Consider the following 18,830-nt stretch of genomic DNA (forward strand, 5'->3'; position numbering starts at 1 on the left):
TTCAATTTTGCAAACCATCTCGACTTCAACTTCCACATTTCATTATCAGTGATAAGAATTACAAACATAAACGATGAAAGTATATAGATAACTTTTTAGTCTTTGCGATGATAGGGAGAGGACAGGAGAAGAGATAATATGTATGTACCTAATGTTAATAACATATCAACTAAAATCAATGCAGTGACTTACCTTGCACCTACAAAGGTCCCCCAAATCACCCCAAGAAAATTGGCAACTGCGTTGTTGTAAATAGGTGGTGTAAATATGAATTACGATGTAAATATGGGTGATAGTTCTGATAATGATGTAGAAATGGGTAGTAACGGCGATGCAAAGATGCCTGATGATGTTATTATAATGATAATGTATATTCATAGGCGATGCTAATAATACAGTCAATGCAGTTAAAAATAGGGATGTTAGTTTGGATGACGGTGAAAGTAATGATGCGATGGCAGGCAATTTGGAGATCTGCAGCAAGAGAACAGATAGATCCAAGGGCCGAGACAGGTTTCGAAATCTTGGGGGTGGAAAGGCTTTAGTGATCTTAAATGAAGTAAATACTGTAGCTAAAAATAAAGTCCTTAAAATTATGTATTTAGGCAATAACGCGTTGAAGGATCTAAACACAATTTTCAATAGGCCAGTGTTTTAAAACGTTCCAAAGGCAATTTTAATGCTAAACATCCGATAAAAGGAAATTTATCCTTCGTTTATTCCTCGACTGATTTCACGTACAACTTTCTTCATAAAATTCTTCCCTTCCTCTGAGACGCTGCGCAAAAAACTTCCCCTAGCATGGTATATGGCAAAAATGGTATTTAGCATAAGATATATACTGTGAATGATCATTTCATCAAAAGCAGAGAGACGTGGATGCAATTTTTCATAAAGGAGAGCTTCTATTCGCCTTCAGTCTCGTTTTCATATGATCAAATGTGTTGTCTATATTACAAAATGAAACCCGCGATTTTACGATAAACGCTGTCCTAACGATCACATTTTAACTATTCTTTAGGTATATTATCCAGTAATGTTTACACTAATTCCGTCTATATTGGGAGTACAAAAAACACTTTTATATCTTCTTGGGGTACAAGCAGAGAAGATAATTTCAAGACAAAAACGCAAAGGATAAATTTACATGGGAATTGAATAGAAAATAGCTAACTATGATTAAATTAATCATTTGCCTACTTTTTGAGGGCTGTGGTATCGAAAAACATATAAATCGAATTCACAAAGCTCATACAACGTATGAGAAAAATCGTGGTTCGGTATAATTCGACGATATTTATTAAATTTGAAATGTTAAGAGCTGTTGCCCTTTTCACTATTTCCAGGAATATCTTCCGGAAGTGGACTGCTGCTAAGCTGATAATAGAATTGTCGCTGTTCATTCTTCTGTCGTGAAAATTCATCTTCTAAGGTCTATAATGAAGAGCATATGCAATTAAAAGAAGAGATCACGAAAACACATTCCTTAAACGACGTAGCAACAATAGGAAATATTAGCGATGTTATTTCCAACGAACGTTTCACACAATGTCTACTTAATCTACTTCCAGAATTTTTTACTTTTGGATCACATAACTTGTAAGACTATTATGGAATTTCTTTGAATGTGCGAAATCAACTAAATGTGTAAGAAATTTGCTGAAGTACAGGTTCTTTCCTTATCCAGTCCCTGTAAGTTGGTCTCTGTTCATAAATTTATGAAACAACCAAAAATAACAGTCATCCGTTAGCAATTTTCTTAATATTTCACATAATTTTGAAGTATTCAGCCGATTTTCCATGCTAAAAGAACTAAATTATATTATTTTAACTTATGTGATCAAAACTCAAAAACTCCAAAAATATGTTTTTATGACGTCACACACGAGGAGTCTGTTATGATAACCAGTGAGAGCACTGAAAAGAAAACAAATTCCAGGACGGTATCGAAATCACGAAACGATTTTATCTTCTTTCGTTGGTAGACTTCAGTTTTTTTGTTCCCGAGTCATCTCTGGCCTTTTGCATTAGCTTGTTTCAGACTCCCTATTTTATAATTTTGCTTATAATGACAGAGGACGCATTTTGGTAAAAAAAATGTTTGAGCATTGCTTTTCTCCTATTAGGTCATTAAAGACATATTCACCTTTTTCCTCGGGCCTAAACTTTCCCGCCATTGCTGCAACTCGGCACCATGCTTCTCATCTCGGTCTTTGAGTTTCTCGGTCTCACTTTGGGTCAGCATATGACACTTTTCATTCTAAAAGCACAAATAACATAAATAATCGCACACGAATGGACTTAAATTTGAGGTCAGCCTTGGTTTTAGTGCGAAAAATTCGTACAATGAAGTTTGGAGTCATTTAAAAAACGAGGTCGTAAACTGAATTGGTGTATTGTAAGGAAAGGTCACCTGGCTTCTGTGTCTAAAAACATTATGATGCTCGGTTGAAGACAACCAAAATAAGAAGTAAAAATAAACGAAATCCAATCATATAGGGGAAGCAAAATGTGTTTGCTTTAGAGCAAAATTTTTCCGGTGACCAAAAAATCATTCTTACTGAAATTTCATTTATGTATTAGGGGTCCCCTAAAAACCTTTTAACCGTTCAAAAACCTAATAAATTCAGCAACAAGGCAAAGAAAAGAAGTTGAAAGAAAGAAAAAAAACTTTGGAAGCTAAACGAATTCCGATATCATAACCAAACTACACGTCCATAGTTTTCAGAGAGAGCTTGGAAATGTTTTGTGTTTGAGGATGAAAAAAACCCAGGCAATACAAAACTTGTTAAGTCTGTACATATTATAATACGTAACTATCTGATAGTTTATCATATAAAAAATCTACCTGAAGCTGTTTGAGCTCCTGCAGCTCGTTTTCTGCAGTGGTTTTCAGTTCATCCTCTTCAATCTCTTGCCGAAGAATCATCTTCTCGTACTGAGTACGCGCGTTTCTTGTTAGAGCATCTTCAAACTGAAAGGAAGATTTTCCAAGAATTTAAACTATTTTCCGTGAACCGATACGTATGTAAAAAAGAATGATATCTTACGCATATAGCAACGCCAGGGAGCTAAACACTGATTCCTATGCCGGTTAGCAGTGGCTATGAACAGAAAAAAGCTTCCTATAGCCTCAAACTGCCTCAAACGTTTGTCTGGCTCAATCCTTTGTAACAGCAACGGCGAATAATTATCAAAATAAGACTGAGAGTTATTGATAATAACTTAAATAATGCGCATATGAGAAGCTACTCGATTAGATCGGTCTTGTGCGCTTAATCAAATCAAACGTTGACAGGCCTCGACGTTTCATCCAGGCCTGAGTGACGAAACCTACCTCTCTTAATTGCTCTTTGTCACCAGAGCTCAAATATCCCATGATCGAATCCCGCTTTCTGTCTGTTTTGAGCTGCCTCCTCAAAGCCTGAACCTGGTTCTTGATCTCATTTCGTTGGATTTTCGGCAGCCTCTTTTTCTCCAAATCATGTCTTCGCTTCAGTTCTTCGTCCTTGATTCGATACAGCCGGTTGTGTTGCTCAATTTCCTGCAAAGACAAATGATTGTATACACATGCAAAAAAATTCATGCGAATCTTTTAACAATATAGTTTAAATTCATGCGAATCTTTTAACAATATAGTTTACATTTCAATGATTGGGGGGGGGGGGAGGAAGGGGTCTCTTCTCGATTAGTTTACTTATTGAGAGATCTCCTCCTTTAAGTAATTCCCTTCATACAATTAATTTATTTTGTTCCTGTATTTGTATTTATACATTGCATTATATTGTATTGTTTTCTATTGTATTGTCTTGTTAAGTCTATTTCAGGGTTATGTATATAGTTTCGTACTTTGATGTATTAATTTATCATATAAATGCTTTCATTTTCTGTAATATTGCTACTTTTATTATAGTTTAGTTTAATCATTTGCTTATGTTACCTTTCAAAAATAATTTGTATGTTGCGAACTAATATGTTGATAATTTGTTGATAATGTGATAATTTGTATGTTGTAAATGATTGGCTACACATGCAAATACTTCCAAGCGAATCTTTTAACTTAACAGTTTACACTTCAATGGTGAACAAAAAGCGTAAAAACAGTTTTCTGTGCTGCTGATTATAAAATCTAAGCTAAAAAGCACTCGAGCCTATGAAACAACAGTGCAGAAGAGATTCTCATCGACTCATTTGTGCAAAGGTATTTCAGCTCAATGTGCATGCTCTTTCACTCCAGGACAGGGGGCTGCCTCCCCCATTTAAAACTCTCTCTTGTTCGTCTTCCCAACAAATCCGTTGTTTCTACATCCCATTAAAAATAAACCTGCTCATATATTTTTTGGAGAGAGGGGGGGGGGGGGTGCTTTGGCTGTCCAAAAAGATCGTATGTCTTGACAAAGCTCTAATGTACTAAAAATAATGAAAAAATAATCGAAAAATGTCATCTGCTTTTAAAAACTCCCTTTCCGCAGGGGGTAAAAACATGCTGCAAACAATTTCGAAGAGCAAAATCACCTTTTTGTGCCTTGCAGCCATTTGCGTTCGTTGAAGATAAAATGTCTCTTGTAGCTGCGTTTTTGTGAGTTGATGCTTGCGGTGGATATGTTCTTGCTCCAGTTCCCATTCATCCGATTTCCAGTCTTAAAGAAATAAAACGACTTTCACAGGCTTGCATTTGACAGGCACCTTGTCATCAGAGGGAAAATTCTGCAATTTACTTCAACCAATTTAACATCGCTTTGGGCATCCACTATTAAATTTTGCTACATTTTGTAAAGGATTTCCGATAGCAACAAAATCATCGCCCGTCATTTTCAAAGGAACATTTTTTCTTAATAATTTACATTATCAAACATACTTCTGAGGAGATTATGTTTTATTTCCAAAAATCCCATCTCCATTTCAAATATTTTGCGAGTTCTTTCTTCAGTTTTCTCCCTGTGGAAAGTTTCAAAGTCCAATGCTTGCCTTGCTTTGAATTCACGTTCCTGAAAAAGATGGAATAAATTCAACCACATTGGCTACAAATTATGCCGCAAAACGGCCATGGGACGTGAAACATTATCCTCATAGACAGAATTCGTATCAAAAACTCCTGCTAATATGTAACTGACACTAACAAGATTTCTTTGAGACAGAACAAAATATCTAACTTCTCTAAACTTAAAATACCAGCTTATTTTTTGAAGGTTTACCTTTAGACTGAGGGGCTACCGTGCCGAAATAATGAAAAATGAAATGGAAATGAAATAAAACCCGGGACGCTTGAATACAAGCTAGAAATTCGAGTGGAATCATCACAATTTCACACAGTATGACAAACAGTTATATGCCTTATATAATTTTTTAACTAGATTATTCTAGAGCTTGTTGAAATCATTTAGAAGTAGAAACTCTTTTAAAAACAGAATTAAACATAGCACACTCGTGTCTCCTATCCTCCAGTCAGGTAATTAACCCAATGATCAGAAAGGCTGTTGGTTTGTGATTATTTAATACATAAAACAAACTAAACAAAAGAGAGACATACAACATTTTGGTGCGAATAATCCAACAGCTCTTTTCTGCGTCTGAACTCTTCTTTTCGAACAGCTTTGGGCATTTTATCTGTCTGAAATTGGAAAAATAATAAAACCATAATTTTGTTTGTATTTCGATGCATATAACTCGAGGATAAATTTGATAAGCAAAGTAACTTTGTAACAAGATCCTGATTTGGCGGTGCGTTTTCTTGTTGCAAAAAGGAATTTTTAAATGTGACGAAAGAAGTCTGGCAACTAACATGTACATTTGAATCTGCAATCAGCAGAATTATTTCAATTCAAATCCAATTCAAGTCAGTCCGTAAAAACATCATGCTTTTAGATTCATTGAATTCTTGCAGCGTCAGTGCTAAAATGTGCTGATTTATCAAAAAGTTTGAAACGACTATCTTGGCACTGATTCATGGTAAAGCTGATTGTTTTTAAATTTTATTATCTTCACAGGACTATAAATTAAAATTTTTTCTCAAACCACAAGGAAGTCTGCACAAAGCTGTTTTCCTTGACACTTCGACAGGATATTACTCAGCATTTAGTTCACTAAAAGATTCTAAGAAGAAAGCAAGTGCTAGAAATCAAAATCTTTGTTCGCCGACAGACAGCAACTGTATTTTCTTTAACATTTGATGCTTAACAGAAATGATAAAAGCTACGTGGAGATACCTCTTTTTTAAGCGCCTTCTGTTCTTCTTTGAGTGATTCTTTGAACTCTTTGTACGACTTTTCCTGTGAACAAGTACACCATATATTTCAGAAACAAGCAAATTAACATAACACCTTGCCGTCCTGTGCCTTTACTCACAGGCTGAGTTCCGTTTCTATCAGGTCTTGAGCAATAATAATGAATCTTGCATCAGATAACCCTTAAATAAACAAAATCTCGAGCAAAAGTACTTCACCTGCTCAACTTTCAACTTTTTCTCTAAAACCTTCAGCTCCTGCTGTTGCTGAACCTCCAGTTTCTCGATGTCCCTCTTTTGCAGTTTGCCTGTCATCTCCAATTTCGTTTCATATACTTTCTTAAGCTCCTAGAATGTATCGAGATAAAAAAATCCCAAAATCAATTAAATAAACTTTGAGAAAAAGAAACACTAACCATCCAACTTGGGCCTGGTTGAACGTCTAGGCTAAAAAATGTCATCACTGTTCCTAAATCATTGTTATTTCATTGTTGTTATATATTCTCATCATTTAACATAAACTTCAATACTTCATTTTATAGAATTACACCTGCACTAGAGGCAGACAAATCGCCCAAATGTTTTCTTATTAAAAAAATCAGATGTTCTTTTGAGGGGTTAAACCAATATATTTATTTCTGTTCCATTCTTTGCAAAAATAAAACCACTTAATCTCATTGTATTACTTCAAGGCAACATTTCTCATTATTTCTTCTTTTGCTAGTTATTTACTTTTAAACACAGAAAGTTCTGCGTACATAGTGTAGAATAAGACAAAATGAAGTAAGTGATGAAAAAATAATGATGACACAAAACAGGGAATTTTGGAAAAGCCTATTCTCCTTTCAATGATAACGAAACAAATTATTTTCAATTCGCCAAACCTGAGTTTGTTTTTCGAGGCTATCTAAGGAACGGTAAAATCGTGTGACACAAAGGGATGCTTACCTCTTCTCCTTGCCTGAACTTTTCCTCCATTAAATCCCACTCCGACTTTATCTTCGCCATCAAATCGTGACCTTGCTTTTGCTCATCTCTCCGTAAAATTTTCATTTCATTAAGACCTTGCTTTCTGCAATTAAAATCAATTCACTGGTATGGAAAAGTTGCCTTGTACCGGAGAAAGGTCTTTTAATAATGGGAAAGACATGAGTTTATTGATTTCAGTTGTGCTATGCGAAGGGAAAACTTTTACTGAGAAGAACAGTAACGCAAGTCTTACATGGAAGTATCACACACGAAAGTATCAAATACAGGTGTACCAGGATGAATTTACACTAGCGTTGCATCAGTAAATGTGTTCTTTAGGAAACAGATATGTTGATATGAGCTAAGGTTATTTATAGAAATAGAATTAAAATTAATAAAATTAAGAACATTTACTTTACAGACAGCATGAAAAGGTCGTGTGGCCCTTTTCTCTACTCGCTGCCTTTAGCTTCCTTAGCATTGCAACCAAGTACCCATTTGCCACTGGTTAGAGAGGATACTTGCGTTTAAATGGAGCTGGGCTTCAGAACCCCACCCGCCCCATGCAGCCAAGCTCGATCGGCTTCCCCAACAACACAATTTTATATTTTCTGCAAGTTGTTGGTTAAATTATCGTCAGAAGTTATGGCAGCAACAAATATCAACACCTTGAAAGTTTGTCTCTAGCACCATCCCCGTCTAGCCTGCACCTTTCTCTACTGCATTAAAACGGTCTGGACGTTGGATAACGCTTTTGAGTTGGCAAGCAAAATGATTCCAATTTCTTCTGCTTTGCTGAAATTCTAATTCATATTACGGCTAGGTAGAAAGACTTTAAGACTAGGTAACTCTTAGTCGCCAACTTGTAGGGGTACATAAAGAGTTACCAATTTGTGAGAGCATACAAAAACAGAATTGCAATTAGAGATTTGAATACCTCAAAAGCTGCTCTCTTCTGACCGCGGCTCTGAAGTCCTCTGAGCTGACGTCAACAATTCTTGATGTCGTTTCCGTGACAACCTTTCCATTCACTTCATATTTGCGAACTCTTGTCAGAGTTTTGTACTGCTGTGATTCACCCTGAAAAACACATTACACAAGGTTTAAGTGCAAAGACAAGAGAGCTGCCCCGCTAATCATAAACAGAAAGCTCTGAGATTTTTATATCAAACGTTGCTGTTCATTAAGAAAAGTTTTACAAAGTATTACAATCTATGAAAGTCGAAATCACAAAAAAGCAGTGAAACCCAGAAAACAACTCTGGAACTGAAAATACATACTTGGTTTCAGATTGGATTTCCTCAATAGCACTTTAAATAACAAATTTAGAGCTTTTCGACATGTGTCCGGTATTTTAGAGGATGAATCACAAAACGCAAGGAAACAATATAATACCTTTTTAGGGCTCGTAACAGTGCTACCCGGCTCAGACTCTGAGAGAGATTTATCGTCTTCATTTTCGTCCTTCTTTCGACTATCCTTTCCTTTTTCATTCAACCCTAACTTGTCAAGTTCTGCTTTCAATCCTAGGACATCCTTGCCCGTGTTTTCCTTCCCTGTCTCCCCTTTGCTTTCACTAGCAACCGTGCCCGTCTTCTCCATTTCTTCATTTTTCGGCTTCATTTCCTCCTCTGCCTTTCCTGACCTCTTTCTTCCTCTCTTTTTCTGTTCATCCCGTGCTGCCCCTGGGCTTGCTTCTCCCAGCTCTTCCAGCCTGGCCAGAGCATCGTCTAAACGTGAAGAGTATTTGTCTCTTTCTTCTGCATCAAATGGCAGGCTTGGTTTTGTCTCTTCGTCCTCTGCTCCTTCAGCTTCAACATTTTGCACTGGGACCTCGCCTCGTTTCTGCAGCGAAGGCAAGTCGTTTCTGACAGCATCCTCTTTTTCAATCATCTGCATTTGCGCCTCCGCACTAGCCTTAAATCCCACAAGTTCAGCGGTCGATTTAGCCCCAGCCACCGGTTCCTTCGACTTTGCTTTGGTGATGTCCGTGTTTTCATCCAAATCATCGTACTCGCTCATCTCCTTGATCCTTCGCAGAGGCATGGGGGGAATCCCACTATCACTGTCTCTAACGGAAGAGTCGTCCTTCTGACTGGAGCTACTGTCGTCTTCTGTAGCTATGCTGTTCAGAGTGTCCGATGACAGCGATTTGGTGATATTCTTTTCATTCGCTTCTTTGCCCTTTCACAAGAATAACACACCAACATAAACTATGTAAATCATTACGACAAACTTAGACTGAAGAGCTAAAATATAAAATAGTAAAGAACAAATTGAGTTTTTATTGGTTATTTACTTGCAAACTTTGGAAGAGCATCCTCAGCCATTCAGCGATATGGTTTTGCTAATCAAATTACAAGAAGAAAGTCAAATAAAGAGAAAGAACAAAGGATGGTGATATCCATTTATTGGAAGCAAATACTGGTCACGTGTCTGACAAATGATATTTCTCGTTTCTCAGCCAAACTACTTTTTCAGCACACTTGTTACATATACCGGCATAGTGTGTTGATTTTGTGACGTCAAAGATTATGTCAGAAAGCATCTATAATATTTGCAAAATATCGTGGTACCGCTAGTTTTTTCGATGATTTATTGGGAGAAAAACGGCATTTTAGAGACTGCAGCGCAAAAAAGGCAACTGTATGTCTTTGCTATGAAGCAGCATTCTGCTCTGTACACAGTTGTTAAAAACACAAATGTGAAGGATTGCTGCACATAATACTCACATCTTTGTCTTCCGGTAAATCTTCAAGCACCTCGACAACTTCACTTTTCACTAAACGATATAAGTCCACTAACGGCTGATTGTCTGAAATTTCGCGAATAAAAGGGTGCTGGAAAATAAAAACAGTATCATTAATGCTGATTCGTGAAACAATCAGGTTGTAAGTTAGTTGTTTTATGTGAGAGTCAGGTCACTAGACCATCTTGTTCCTTGTGGAAATCATCTTTGTGAAGAAAATGTTATACTTTACAACATTCTAGTCGCGTCAAGATTATATATGATGTAAAAGGCAGAGAACAAGCAAACAATGAATTAAAACGAGTGGTTAAAATGATGACATAGAATTGATATTTGAATACATTATCCTGGGAGAAATTGCTCTGGGAGTCAAAGACAACAAGGCTTCAAAGTAAATTCTAGTCTTGTTTGCAATTTGAACAAGCAAAATTTGATATTGGTTCACATGCTCCCAGATAATAGCCTCCTCGATATCGTAGGTCTAAAAACATCGTTAACACGAGTGATTCTGCCATCGGTCAACATCTTTTAGACAACCCAGAATGTGTCAAAGTCTATAATGACGACATGTCTCAAAAAATTGGCAGAACCAGGTCGTTTTTATCTAGCAATTTTGGAATCGATCTGCATACAAACAAAAAACCGCTATTGTGTAGACAGAAGGAGTTCGTTTACACTCTTTGACTCCAGTGGTTAGTTGCTAAGAATATTTTTAATAATATAGGATACTTGTTGGTTAAAAAAGGAATAAAAGCAAGAGATAAAACAAACCTCTAACAATGTTTTGGCCGAAGACCTGACGGTGGGATCCTTTAGAAGGCAGTCTTTTATAAAATCATGGAATTCAGCAGACCTGAACGAAGGAATTTGATAAAAACAAGCTACAGGCTAATGCAATACTTCTGTTTGCAAAAAAGAGAGAAATCAGTTGCTCTTGAAATTTTTTTTAAAAATTACAAATAACATTCTATTAGGGTTATCATGAATGAAAGGAAAAACCGCCAATTCGCTTCTTACCAGTTTCCTTTATTACTCAGTGAAGGAGGATCGGATTTCGTTATTTTGAATAAGACTCGCATTGGGTGCATCTCATGGTAAGGAGGCTGCATCTCAGCAAGTTCTATCAAAGTGATTCCAAGACTCCAGATATCGGCCTGAAGAAACAATGCATTGGTTAAGAAAAGTTTAGCCTGTTTCTCTGCTTGCAAACTTCGAAAAACTCAAGTTTCAGTTGCAAAGTTCTAAAAGTTTAGGCATATTGGTGAGAGGAAGGATGAACACTTTTTTGATTCTGCGAAAAACATATATACATTTGAATTATTGGCAAAAATCGGAACTTGACTATCATACCGAGTAATCGTAAGGATTGTCCTTGCATGTTTCTGTTACGACGACCTCCGGCGCCATCCTAAAGAACAAGTTAAACATTCAATAATCCTTCCACAAAACATTATAAATAATAAAGTTCAGCAAAGACAAAAAAACTTCTGAGAATTATTTCAAAATTATATGCTTAACGTGAGATTAAATAAACGCACGTACAAATTATTCTTCTTAGTCAGAACAAGATCGATTTACCTTGCTCTAGAGGGCCTTGTTTAATGAGAATGAGATGGATTTTTAAACTATGAATCCATGACTTACAGTACAAATGAGCTCGATCAATTGCTATCCAGCATTTATAAACATTTCAATTATATGTCTGACGCATTTAGCCTTTAAACTCAATTATAGAGACGAACCAATAAGGAGTTCCAATGAACGTGTCCCTTCTCTGAGAGTTGCGCTTGTTCTTTGCTGATACACCAAAATCAGCTACAAGAAATTCAAGCAAGAACGTTTTAGTATTAAGCATTAAAATGCAAATGAAGGATTTGATAAAGGTTTAACCAACGACATTTTCCTTTAAAGGATCCATAGTAGCTTAGATCCTTACAGTAAAACTTTAAAGTGAAAGCGTTTTGGCGAAAAATCTCGTTTCAGTCTCGTTTCATCCGTAGCCAAACATTTCTTACCACGTTTTCCAGATGTTGGACAAAGTTCTTAAAGAAGATACGTTCATTTGCTTTTTTATTGAGGTACAAGATGCTCTCATCAGTTGATCAGTTAAAAGGTTAGAAGAGTTAGTGTTTAGATCATGAGAACAAAAATACAATCGGCACAAGTCAATGATCTTCACACAAAATGAACTGGGTACATAACACCAAAAATAGATTGGCAATAAAAAGTGAACAGGAATGCGACCTGCAGATCAAGATGCGATTAAATTTTGATCGCATCTTGATCAGGAAAATTTTGCGATTGAAAAGATGCGATTAAAAAGTAAATACGATCTAAAAAGTTAAGTTTCATACCCAATTTGATATTTCCATCTTCTTTAAGAAGAACATTCCCAGCTTTTAAATCTCGGTGGATAACACCTTTTTCATGGAGAAATGCAAGGGCCTAAAAATTTTTATAAATTGTCGACATGTGAAAAGCACTTTATGCATTCGTTTTTAAGTCAATAAATTCTATTTAGCTCAGAAAGACTGGAAACAAATAAACAACTTACAAAAAAAAGGATTTTTATTGCTGTTGAAGACTACCATTAAATACATGATGTTCGAGGGAATTCAGTTATCCCCTAGGGGATAAACTTCTATTGGATGAATTCTACAATAGGCTATTGTTAAATGCTCGAATTGATGATTGTTTTATTTGGGATTCAAAGAAGAGACAGAACTGAGCAGAACAGCCATAGGCACAGGAGATAAAGGGGGTGGGAGGGCTGCAGCCAGGCTCCAATCAGGCAGTTTCATCTCAATAAAGCAATAATATTCTGCAAGATCTATGCATAGCACCCTCAAATGTTTTGCATCTGCGACAACCATGATAACAGCAATTAACCAGGAAGATGGCCACCTGATTCTTCAATGTTAAAAGAAGCATTGCAAGGGGACACAAAAGGCACAATACACTGTCATCTAGCCACTCCTTTGATGACTCATAGAGCAAAATGACAGTATCTACTAACTGCTTCTCAATTTTAAAACATGCAACAGAACCTATTGTTGGTGCTAACCAATCAGAGATGGAGGATAATGTCTGATAAGAGACTGCGATTCAGCCTGTGTTACTGTCATTGGTAAATGCTATGTATTTATGTCATTGGTATTACAGTTCTGCAATTTATACCAGAACACATAATATTTCTCAAACAGACAAATGATACCATGATGCTATAATACCATGAATACCTTAGTAACCTGAGAAAGACAGAATGCTTTACCACAATCAGAGGGTGTTAGTGACTGAATGCAATAACAATGGCTGTTGACAACTCTTGGTTTGAAACAAAATCATATCACATGTAATAGATTAGATGTTTGACCACTAACACCACAAACTTGTTTTCCCCTCTCATTTTCAACACAAAAATTCTCAACACTTTCAGAAATGAAAAATCATTTCAAAGGTAACATACCTCAACCATTTGTCTACAGATGACTCTTATGACATCCTCATCAAGGCCTCTTTCCAAATCTATTGTGCAAAAAAAAGAAACAAATTTAAATAACACCACAATATGTGTCATTATCCCCCATAAAACAAAGATAAGTTGTAGAAACATTGATACATGTCTCAATATATAACTTGGTATCTCAGGAAGAAGAATAAGATGTTGTCTTTAAATGCACTTATTATACTCATTTTAGTATACTCATCATTTTTAAAAAAGAAAATTTTTTATCCTAATGCCATGCCATCAATAAGTAATAAAAGTATTGTGTGTTTAAATGTTGCAGATACTCGGTATAATATAGGAATTTTATTGTGGCATACAAGCTAGCCAATTTTGTCAATGAAACAATAGGCTTTAAAACAATATTTTCTGTCCTATGGAAGCTCCAACTTCAGAATTACAGGCCTAAATTTTTCAGCACTATCAAAACAATGTTGTCAATAATGGCTTAAAGGATTAGAGAACAGTTTAACTCAAAGCTTCGCATATTTGGCAAACATCAGACATCAGTAATAGCTATGATTAAAGCAGTATAACTGAAAAAGTAAACTTAGCTAACCAAGAACAATGTCATCCATTGCACCACCAGGGCAAAATTCAAGCATCATCTAGTTAAAGTTGAATTTAAATAAAAAATCAAAAGTATGGCAAAATATTATTCACTAGCCATTAGATTTGTCAGATTTATATCCAGCTGAACAGTAAAAAACTGAAAATGTATCTGTTGAAATTTAGCCTGCAAAATTCATACCCTTATTGTATACATCTTAATCTTGCTACATCTAATGTCACATAAAATGCTTTGCAAAGATTACAAAGAATGCAAAGATTGAAGTTTCCAAAATTTGCAAAGAATAAAAGGTTACAGTGAATGTATGCAAACAGAAAATGAGAAGCAGTCAGAATATTTGTGCATATTTGTGATATTCCTGAAATATATTATTTTACAAAAATTTCCAGCCAATATCATTAACTTAAAAATGAAGCAAAAAGGTCATGTTGCCCCTGTTTATATCTTCTTTAAGAGGAACAACAATTAAAATGTTGAGGGCTGTGTTCAAATATGCAATACCACCTCAACTCAAAGTTCAACATTATTTTATTAATTGGATTTCCTCTCTACAACCACAAGAGATAATTGTTGGTTTCCTTATCCTGGCTTTATTACTATCCCATCTTTTGCAGCATTCAATATTTGATAGTTTCTTTTTACTCAGTTTGAGACTTGTCAAAATATGAGTAAATGGTAAATGATTAAATTATATCAAGGTAACATAGATACACATGTTGAAGATCTAAAATCTACTTAAAAACTATGAAATACAGTTCATATCATTATGTATACATTCCACCGCATTAAACATGATTATGTATTCTACACCACACTGCAGAGATTGCAATTGGCATAAGACTCAAATGGGCAAAGATAGTTTTCAGTTTGGAAAACTTTGTGGATGCTTGCTTTACAGTGTGGAAAAGACTAGCATATAACAACTATGATTAAAAACCCTTGACATTGTCTTAAAGATGTTCTACAAAAAAAGAATGACCCAGGCAAGCCATAATTACATACCCAAAGCTTACTATCATGAACATAAGCCTGGAACATGTCAACAACATGTTTATTCTTGCATTCTGACAAAATGTCAATCTCAACCATGAAATCTTCCAATTCTGCTTCATCATTTATGGGAACTATTTTTGCAGCTGCTAAAAGACCATCACCTTTGCGCTGTGCCTGGAAAATAGTATTGGAATAGCCTGAAAATCAATTAAGTGACCTTTAATGATTTAAAAATTGATCCATAAATATGCTTCCACTTTGCCATGCTAACTTCAGGTCCCTAATAAGGAAGCTAAAAAAGTTTGGCGTGGTTTGAAGAATTGACTTTCAAAAAGATATACTGAAAAGTTGTCAGGGGGGGGGGGGGGGTTATAGAGCTTGTGTGGTTGGTCATTTGTTCAATTGTATAAACAAGACCAAATATTAAACTTTATGAAAAAGACCATTCAGGGTATGGACCTGACCATTATACGGTCCTTAAAATCATCAGGTTTTAAAAGGGTAATAATAATTTGTTTGTTAATGACCTAAATTTTATTCACAATTTAACTAGCAATTTAGCTGGCTGGCCAAAACCTAAGTCATGAAAAGTTATTTCTAGTAATCTTCTATTGCTGTTTCTCTTGAAGGCAAGACATATTTTGTTGTGGTCAGGCAGGCCTTTAAGTACCAAGGCTAGAGAAAGATTATTGCCAACCTTAATTCCGGTTTGAAAATAAGTGTAGGCTTTTGGCTTTGAAAACTAGTTCATACTTTGAAAATGATAAATGTATTGCTTTTTCAAAATCTATTCTTAAAAGTTCACAGCAAATTTTTATCTAATCATTTTACTCACACAATATTACTGTTCTATACTGCCTAAATTTGAAGGGTTAAAAAAACTTTACTTCAAAGACAAGTTGTTGGTTTTCTCATGAATGCTTTAAGCTGGCATTGGGAAGGAAGCAAAAAGCTGTCATTGGGAAGCAGAAATGCAAGGAGGAAACCTCCCATTAAGATGATTTTCTTTTGGTATTTATTTTAGCTGAATGCAGTTTCTGACTAAAAGGCCATTCTTTAAAACAAACTTCAAGTTTAATTTGTTTGTTAATTGTATAACTGAACCATTTGAAGATTTTTATGTGGCTAATCACTGGTTATAAACTGAATTGAAAGCTGTTAAATTTGTGCACAGACTTTGACATTAAACTATGTTGACATTAAACTTTGTTAAAAACTTTTATTTCCATTCAAAACAAAATGAGTTACACATTTATCTCTTTGTTGCAAATGCTTTTTCTAATTGATGATCAAACACCACACAAAATGGAAATACCTAAAGTGATTATAAAAGATTGTTTGCTATGTTAAAAACATAAAGGGAGAAAAGAACAAACTGAATTATAACAATATCACAAAAGGATGAGGACTTAGCTAGAGACCATTAGACAAATAAACAGTAATTTGTTTCTATGGTTGTGCAGTCTGAATCAGGTTTCTTTGTGTTCTCTGTTGAAAGCGAAGGCTCTTTTATTGAGCAATACCTGATGATTACGCAACCAAGCTTACAAACCCTGGTTTTTATGCTAAATTTAGCCTCTTTTGTTTTGTGGCCAACGATAATTGGAATTTTGATAGACATAACATTTTAAGATTTTAAAGACAAATCGGAAGGAGCAAACCAGGATGAAGATTTCATTTCCTTCATATTTTTTCCCGTTTTTTCCTTGAAAATACCTAAAGAAAACTGATGAAACAAATTTTCACATTTGATGGTGTCGAGGAGGCTATGATTAAAAGTACTGATAAAATGTGGCGGATAGAACAATATCAGGGGCAAATTCCATGAAAAGTAATGTAATTCGTTGGGTCCCTAAGCAGATAAGATACACCATAAGCTTTCAAGTTGGGGAAGAAAGATTTAAAAATCCCAGACTATCTAGAAAATTACAATGACTAGGTAAATAAAACAAGTGAATTCCCGCAGTTATGCATTACATTATAACCTGACAGTCAAAGGTGATACAAACCTTGTACACTTTGCCAAATGTTCCATCTCCAATCTCGTTGACGAGCTCCCAAATTTCATTGGGGTCAACCCCTTTAATAACATTTGAACATTCCTTTTTCCTCTCTTTTTTCGAGAAAAATGGGAAAACATTCTTGAAAAACACTGACATAATGACAGCGAAAAGATGACGGTAAAATTAGGCGGCAACTCGACAGGAAACTTGTCAGTTTCTGAGAAAATCTTAGGCCATAACTCTCTGATTCACTTGCACTATTAAAGGTTCACTCCAGGGCAATATAAGTTAAATCAAGTACAGCAGATGACCTTATCTTCTTCTCCACTGAATCGGCTTTCAGGTTTCGCTATGTGTACAAGTAGAGAATTAGGAGGATATCATGTATCTCCTATTTAAAAAAATTAAATCCGCAGGAACCGAAGATGATTTCGCCTTTCAGCCAGCTCCAAATCAAGGTAATGCTTGCCGGAACTTTGATGAAAACAGGGTATTATGGTCGGGAACTGTCATCCTTTAAGCATCCTCGATTTGCGTCATTCTTCGTCATTTCAAACTCGATTAGAGTTAAAAATTATACTCAACGTGTTTCAGCCCACCTTCCTTCTTGACATCGAGTGTTTATCCACCAATTACATCCCGTGCTTAACTTGCTTCTGCGTTGGAGCACATTTGTCCTGTCCAACTCTGTGCCAATACATTGATCCAATGTAAGGAAGTTTTCTGAACCAAATAATTTTGAGCTTAGTCATTTAAAATATTGTTTAGAATTTTGATAAAAACAATTTATTTTGAATGGAGTACCGAAGTGTGACGTCATCAAAATATATTTTTTGAATTTCTTGAATTTGGCCACATAATCTGAAAGAACGGCATTAAATCCCTCTCAATATGCAAAATCAACTAGATATTTTGCAAATTGGGCGAGATAATGCCAATGAAAGATTTCAGGTTTGCTAACGGATTACTGTTATTCTGGCCTGGTTCATGAAGTTATGAACCAAGACTAAATTTACAGAGGTTTGATGGGGAAGAGCCTGTGCTCATGTGGCCATATCTCAGCCAATTCGTGATGCCTTTAACTGATTTCGCATATTTACAGGTATTTCATGATGCTCTTTTAGGTTCTGGGATCAAAATTCAGAAATTCTAAAAATTAGATTTTTATGATGTCATCACTTCGGTACCCTATTCGGGCCCGTTGAAACCGGGAGTCTGGGGTGGCTGGAGCCCCCCGAATAATTGTCAAGCTATATTATGTTTCCTTTACGAAATGAGAAGGAATACAATGGGCAGCCCCCCCCCCCCAATATGAATTTTGTTCCGACGGCACTGCAAATTATTTTTTTTCTCAATAAACGAGTCGCAGAAACGATTTGTAAAAACTTCTTGCTGACCATCTTGGAGCCTTCTAGCAAATTGTCCAAATTTCCAGTTGCCTTATTTAGAAAAATTAAGAGATAAAATATTAATGAGTGATAATTTGGCATACTTTTTGAAAGATTTATCAAGCTGGGTACTTTGCTAGCCATGTTTTGATTTTCGAATCTTCGCCAGCCAGATTTTAACCTTTGCTCAATCAAGAATTTACACTTAAAATTGAAAGCATTCCATTTTGTGGGCTTTGTTTCAAATAGCAAATGCTAAAGAGCTGTTTAGTACCTATTGTAATGTTGAATAAACTGAGAAAAAATAACCTTTTGTTGGGGCGGCCGCCCCTCCCAAATGCTCAGAAAGTTGGTTTCTGAGAAAGGTGCAAATCTACAATAAAATTAGAACCTCAGGAGGGGAGTGATATATTTGACAAAAGTAACACG

At 35.6% G+C, this 18,830-nt stretch overlaps 1 protein-coding gene across 1 annotated transcript; it reads right to left on the minus strand.

The window, feature by feature from the left end:
- Window positions 1-1,138: 1,138 nt before the first annotated feature.
- LOC135696485 (serine/threonine-protein kinase 10) lies at window positions 1,139-17,665 on the minus strand. Its single transcript, XM_065215883.2, has 22 exons — window positions 17,020-17,665; window positions 15,020-15,184; window positions 14,006-14,054; window positions 13,408-13,466; window positions 12,296-12,386; window positions 11,684-11,756; window positions 11,292-11,349; window positions 10,959-11,095; window positions 10,713-10,794; window positions 9,925-10,032; window positions 8,588-9,376; window positions 8,130-8,272; window positions 7,172-7,295; window positions 6,443-6,571; window positions 6,207-6,269; window positions 5,531-5,611; window positions 4,859-4,988; window positions 4,516-4,640; window positions 3,338-3,544; window positions 2,849-2,974; window positions 2,147-2,260; window positions 1,139-1,434 (listed from the first exon to the last, which is right to left on the minus strand). Exons 1-22 carry the CDS (start codon window positions 17,167-17,169, stop codon window positions 1,315-1,317), a joined length of 3,123 nt encoding a protein of 1,040 aa, XP_065071955.2. The 5' UTR covers window positions 17,170-17,665; the 3' UTR covers window positions 1,139-1,314.
- Window positions 17,666-18,830: the final 1,165 nt, after the last annotated feature.

The sequence above is a fragment of the Rhopilema esculentum genome, chromosome 14 (assembly GCF_057945365.1).
Source record: "Rhopilema esculentum isolate cy_ngs chromosome 14, ASM5794536v1, whole genome shotgun sequence".
NCBI classification, from domain to species: domain Eukaryota; kingdom Metazoa; phylum Cnidaria; class Scyphozoa; order Rhizostomeae; family Rhizostomatidae; genus Rhopilema; species Rhopilema esculentum.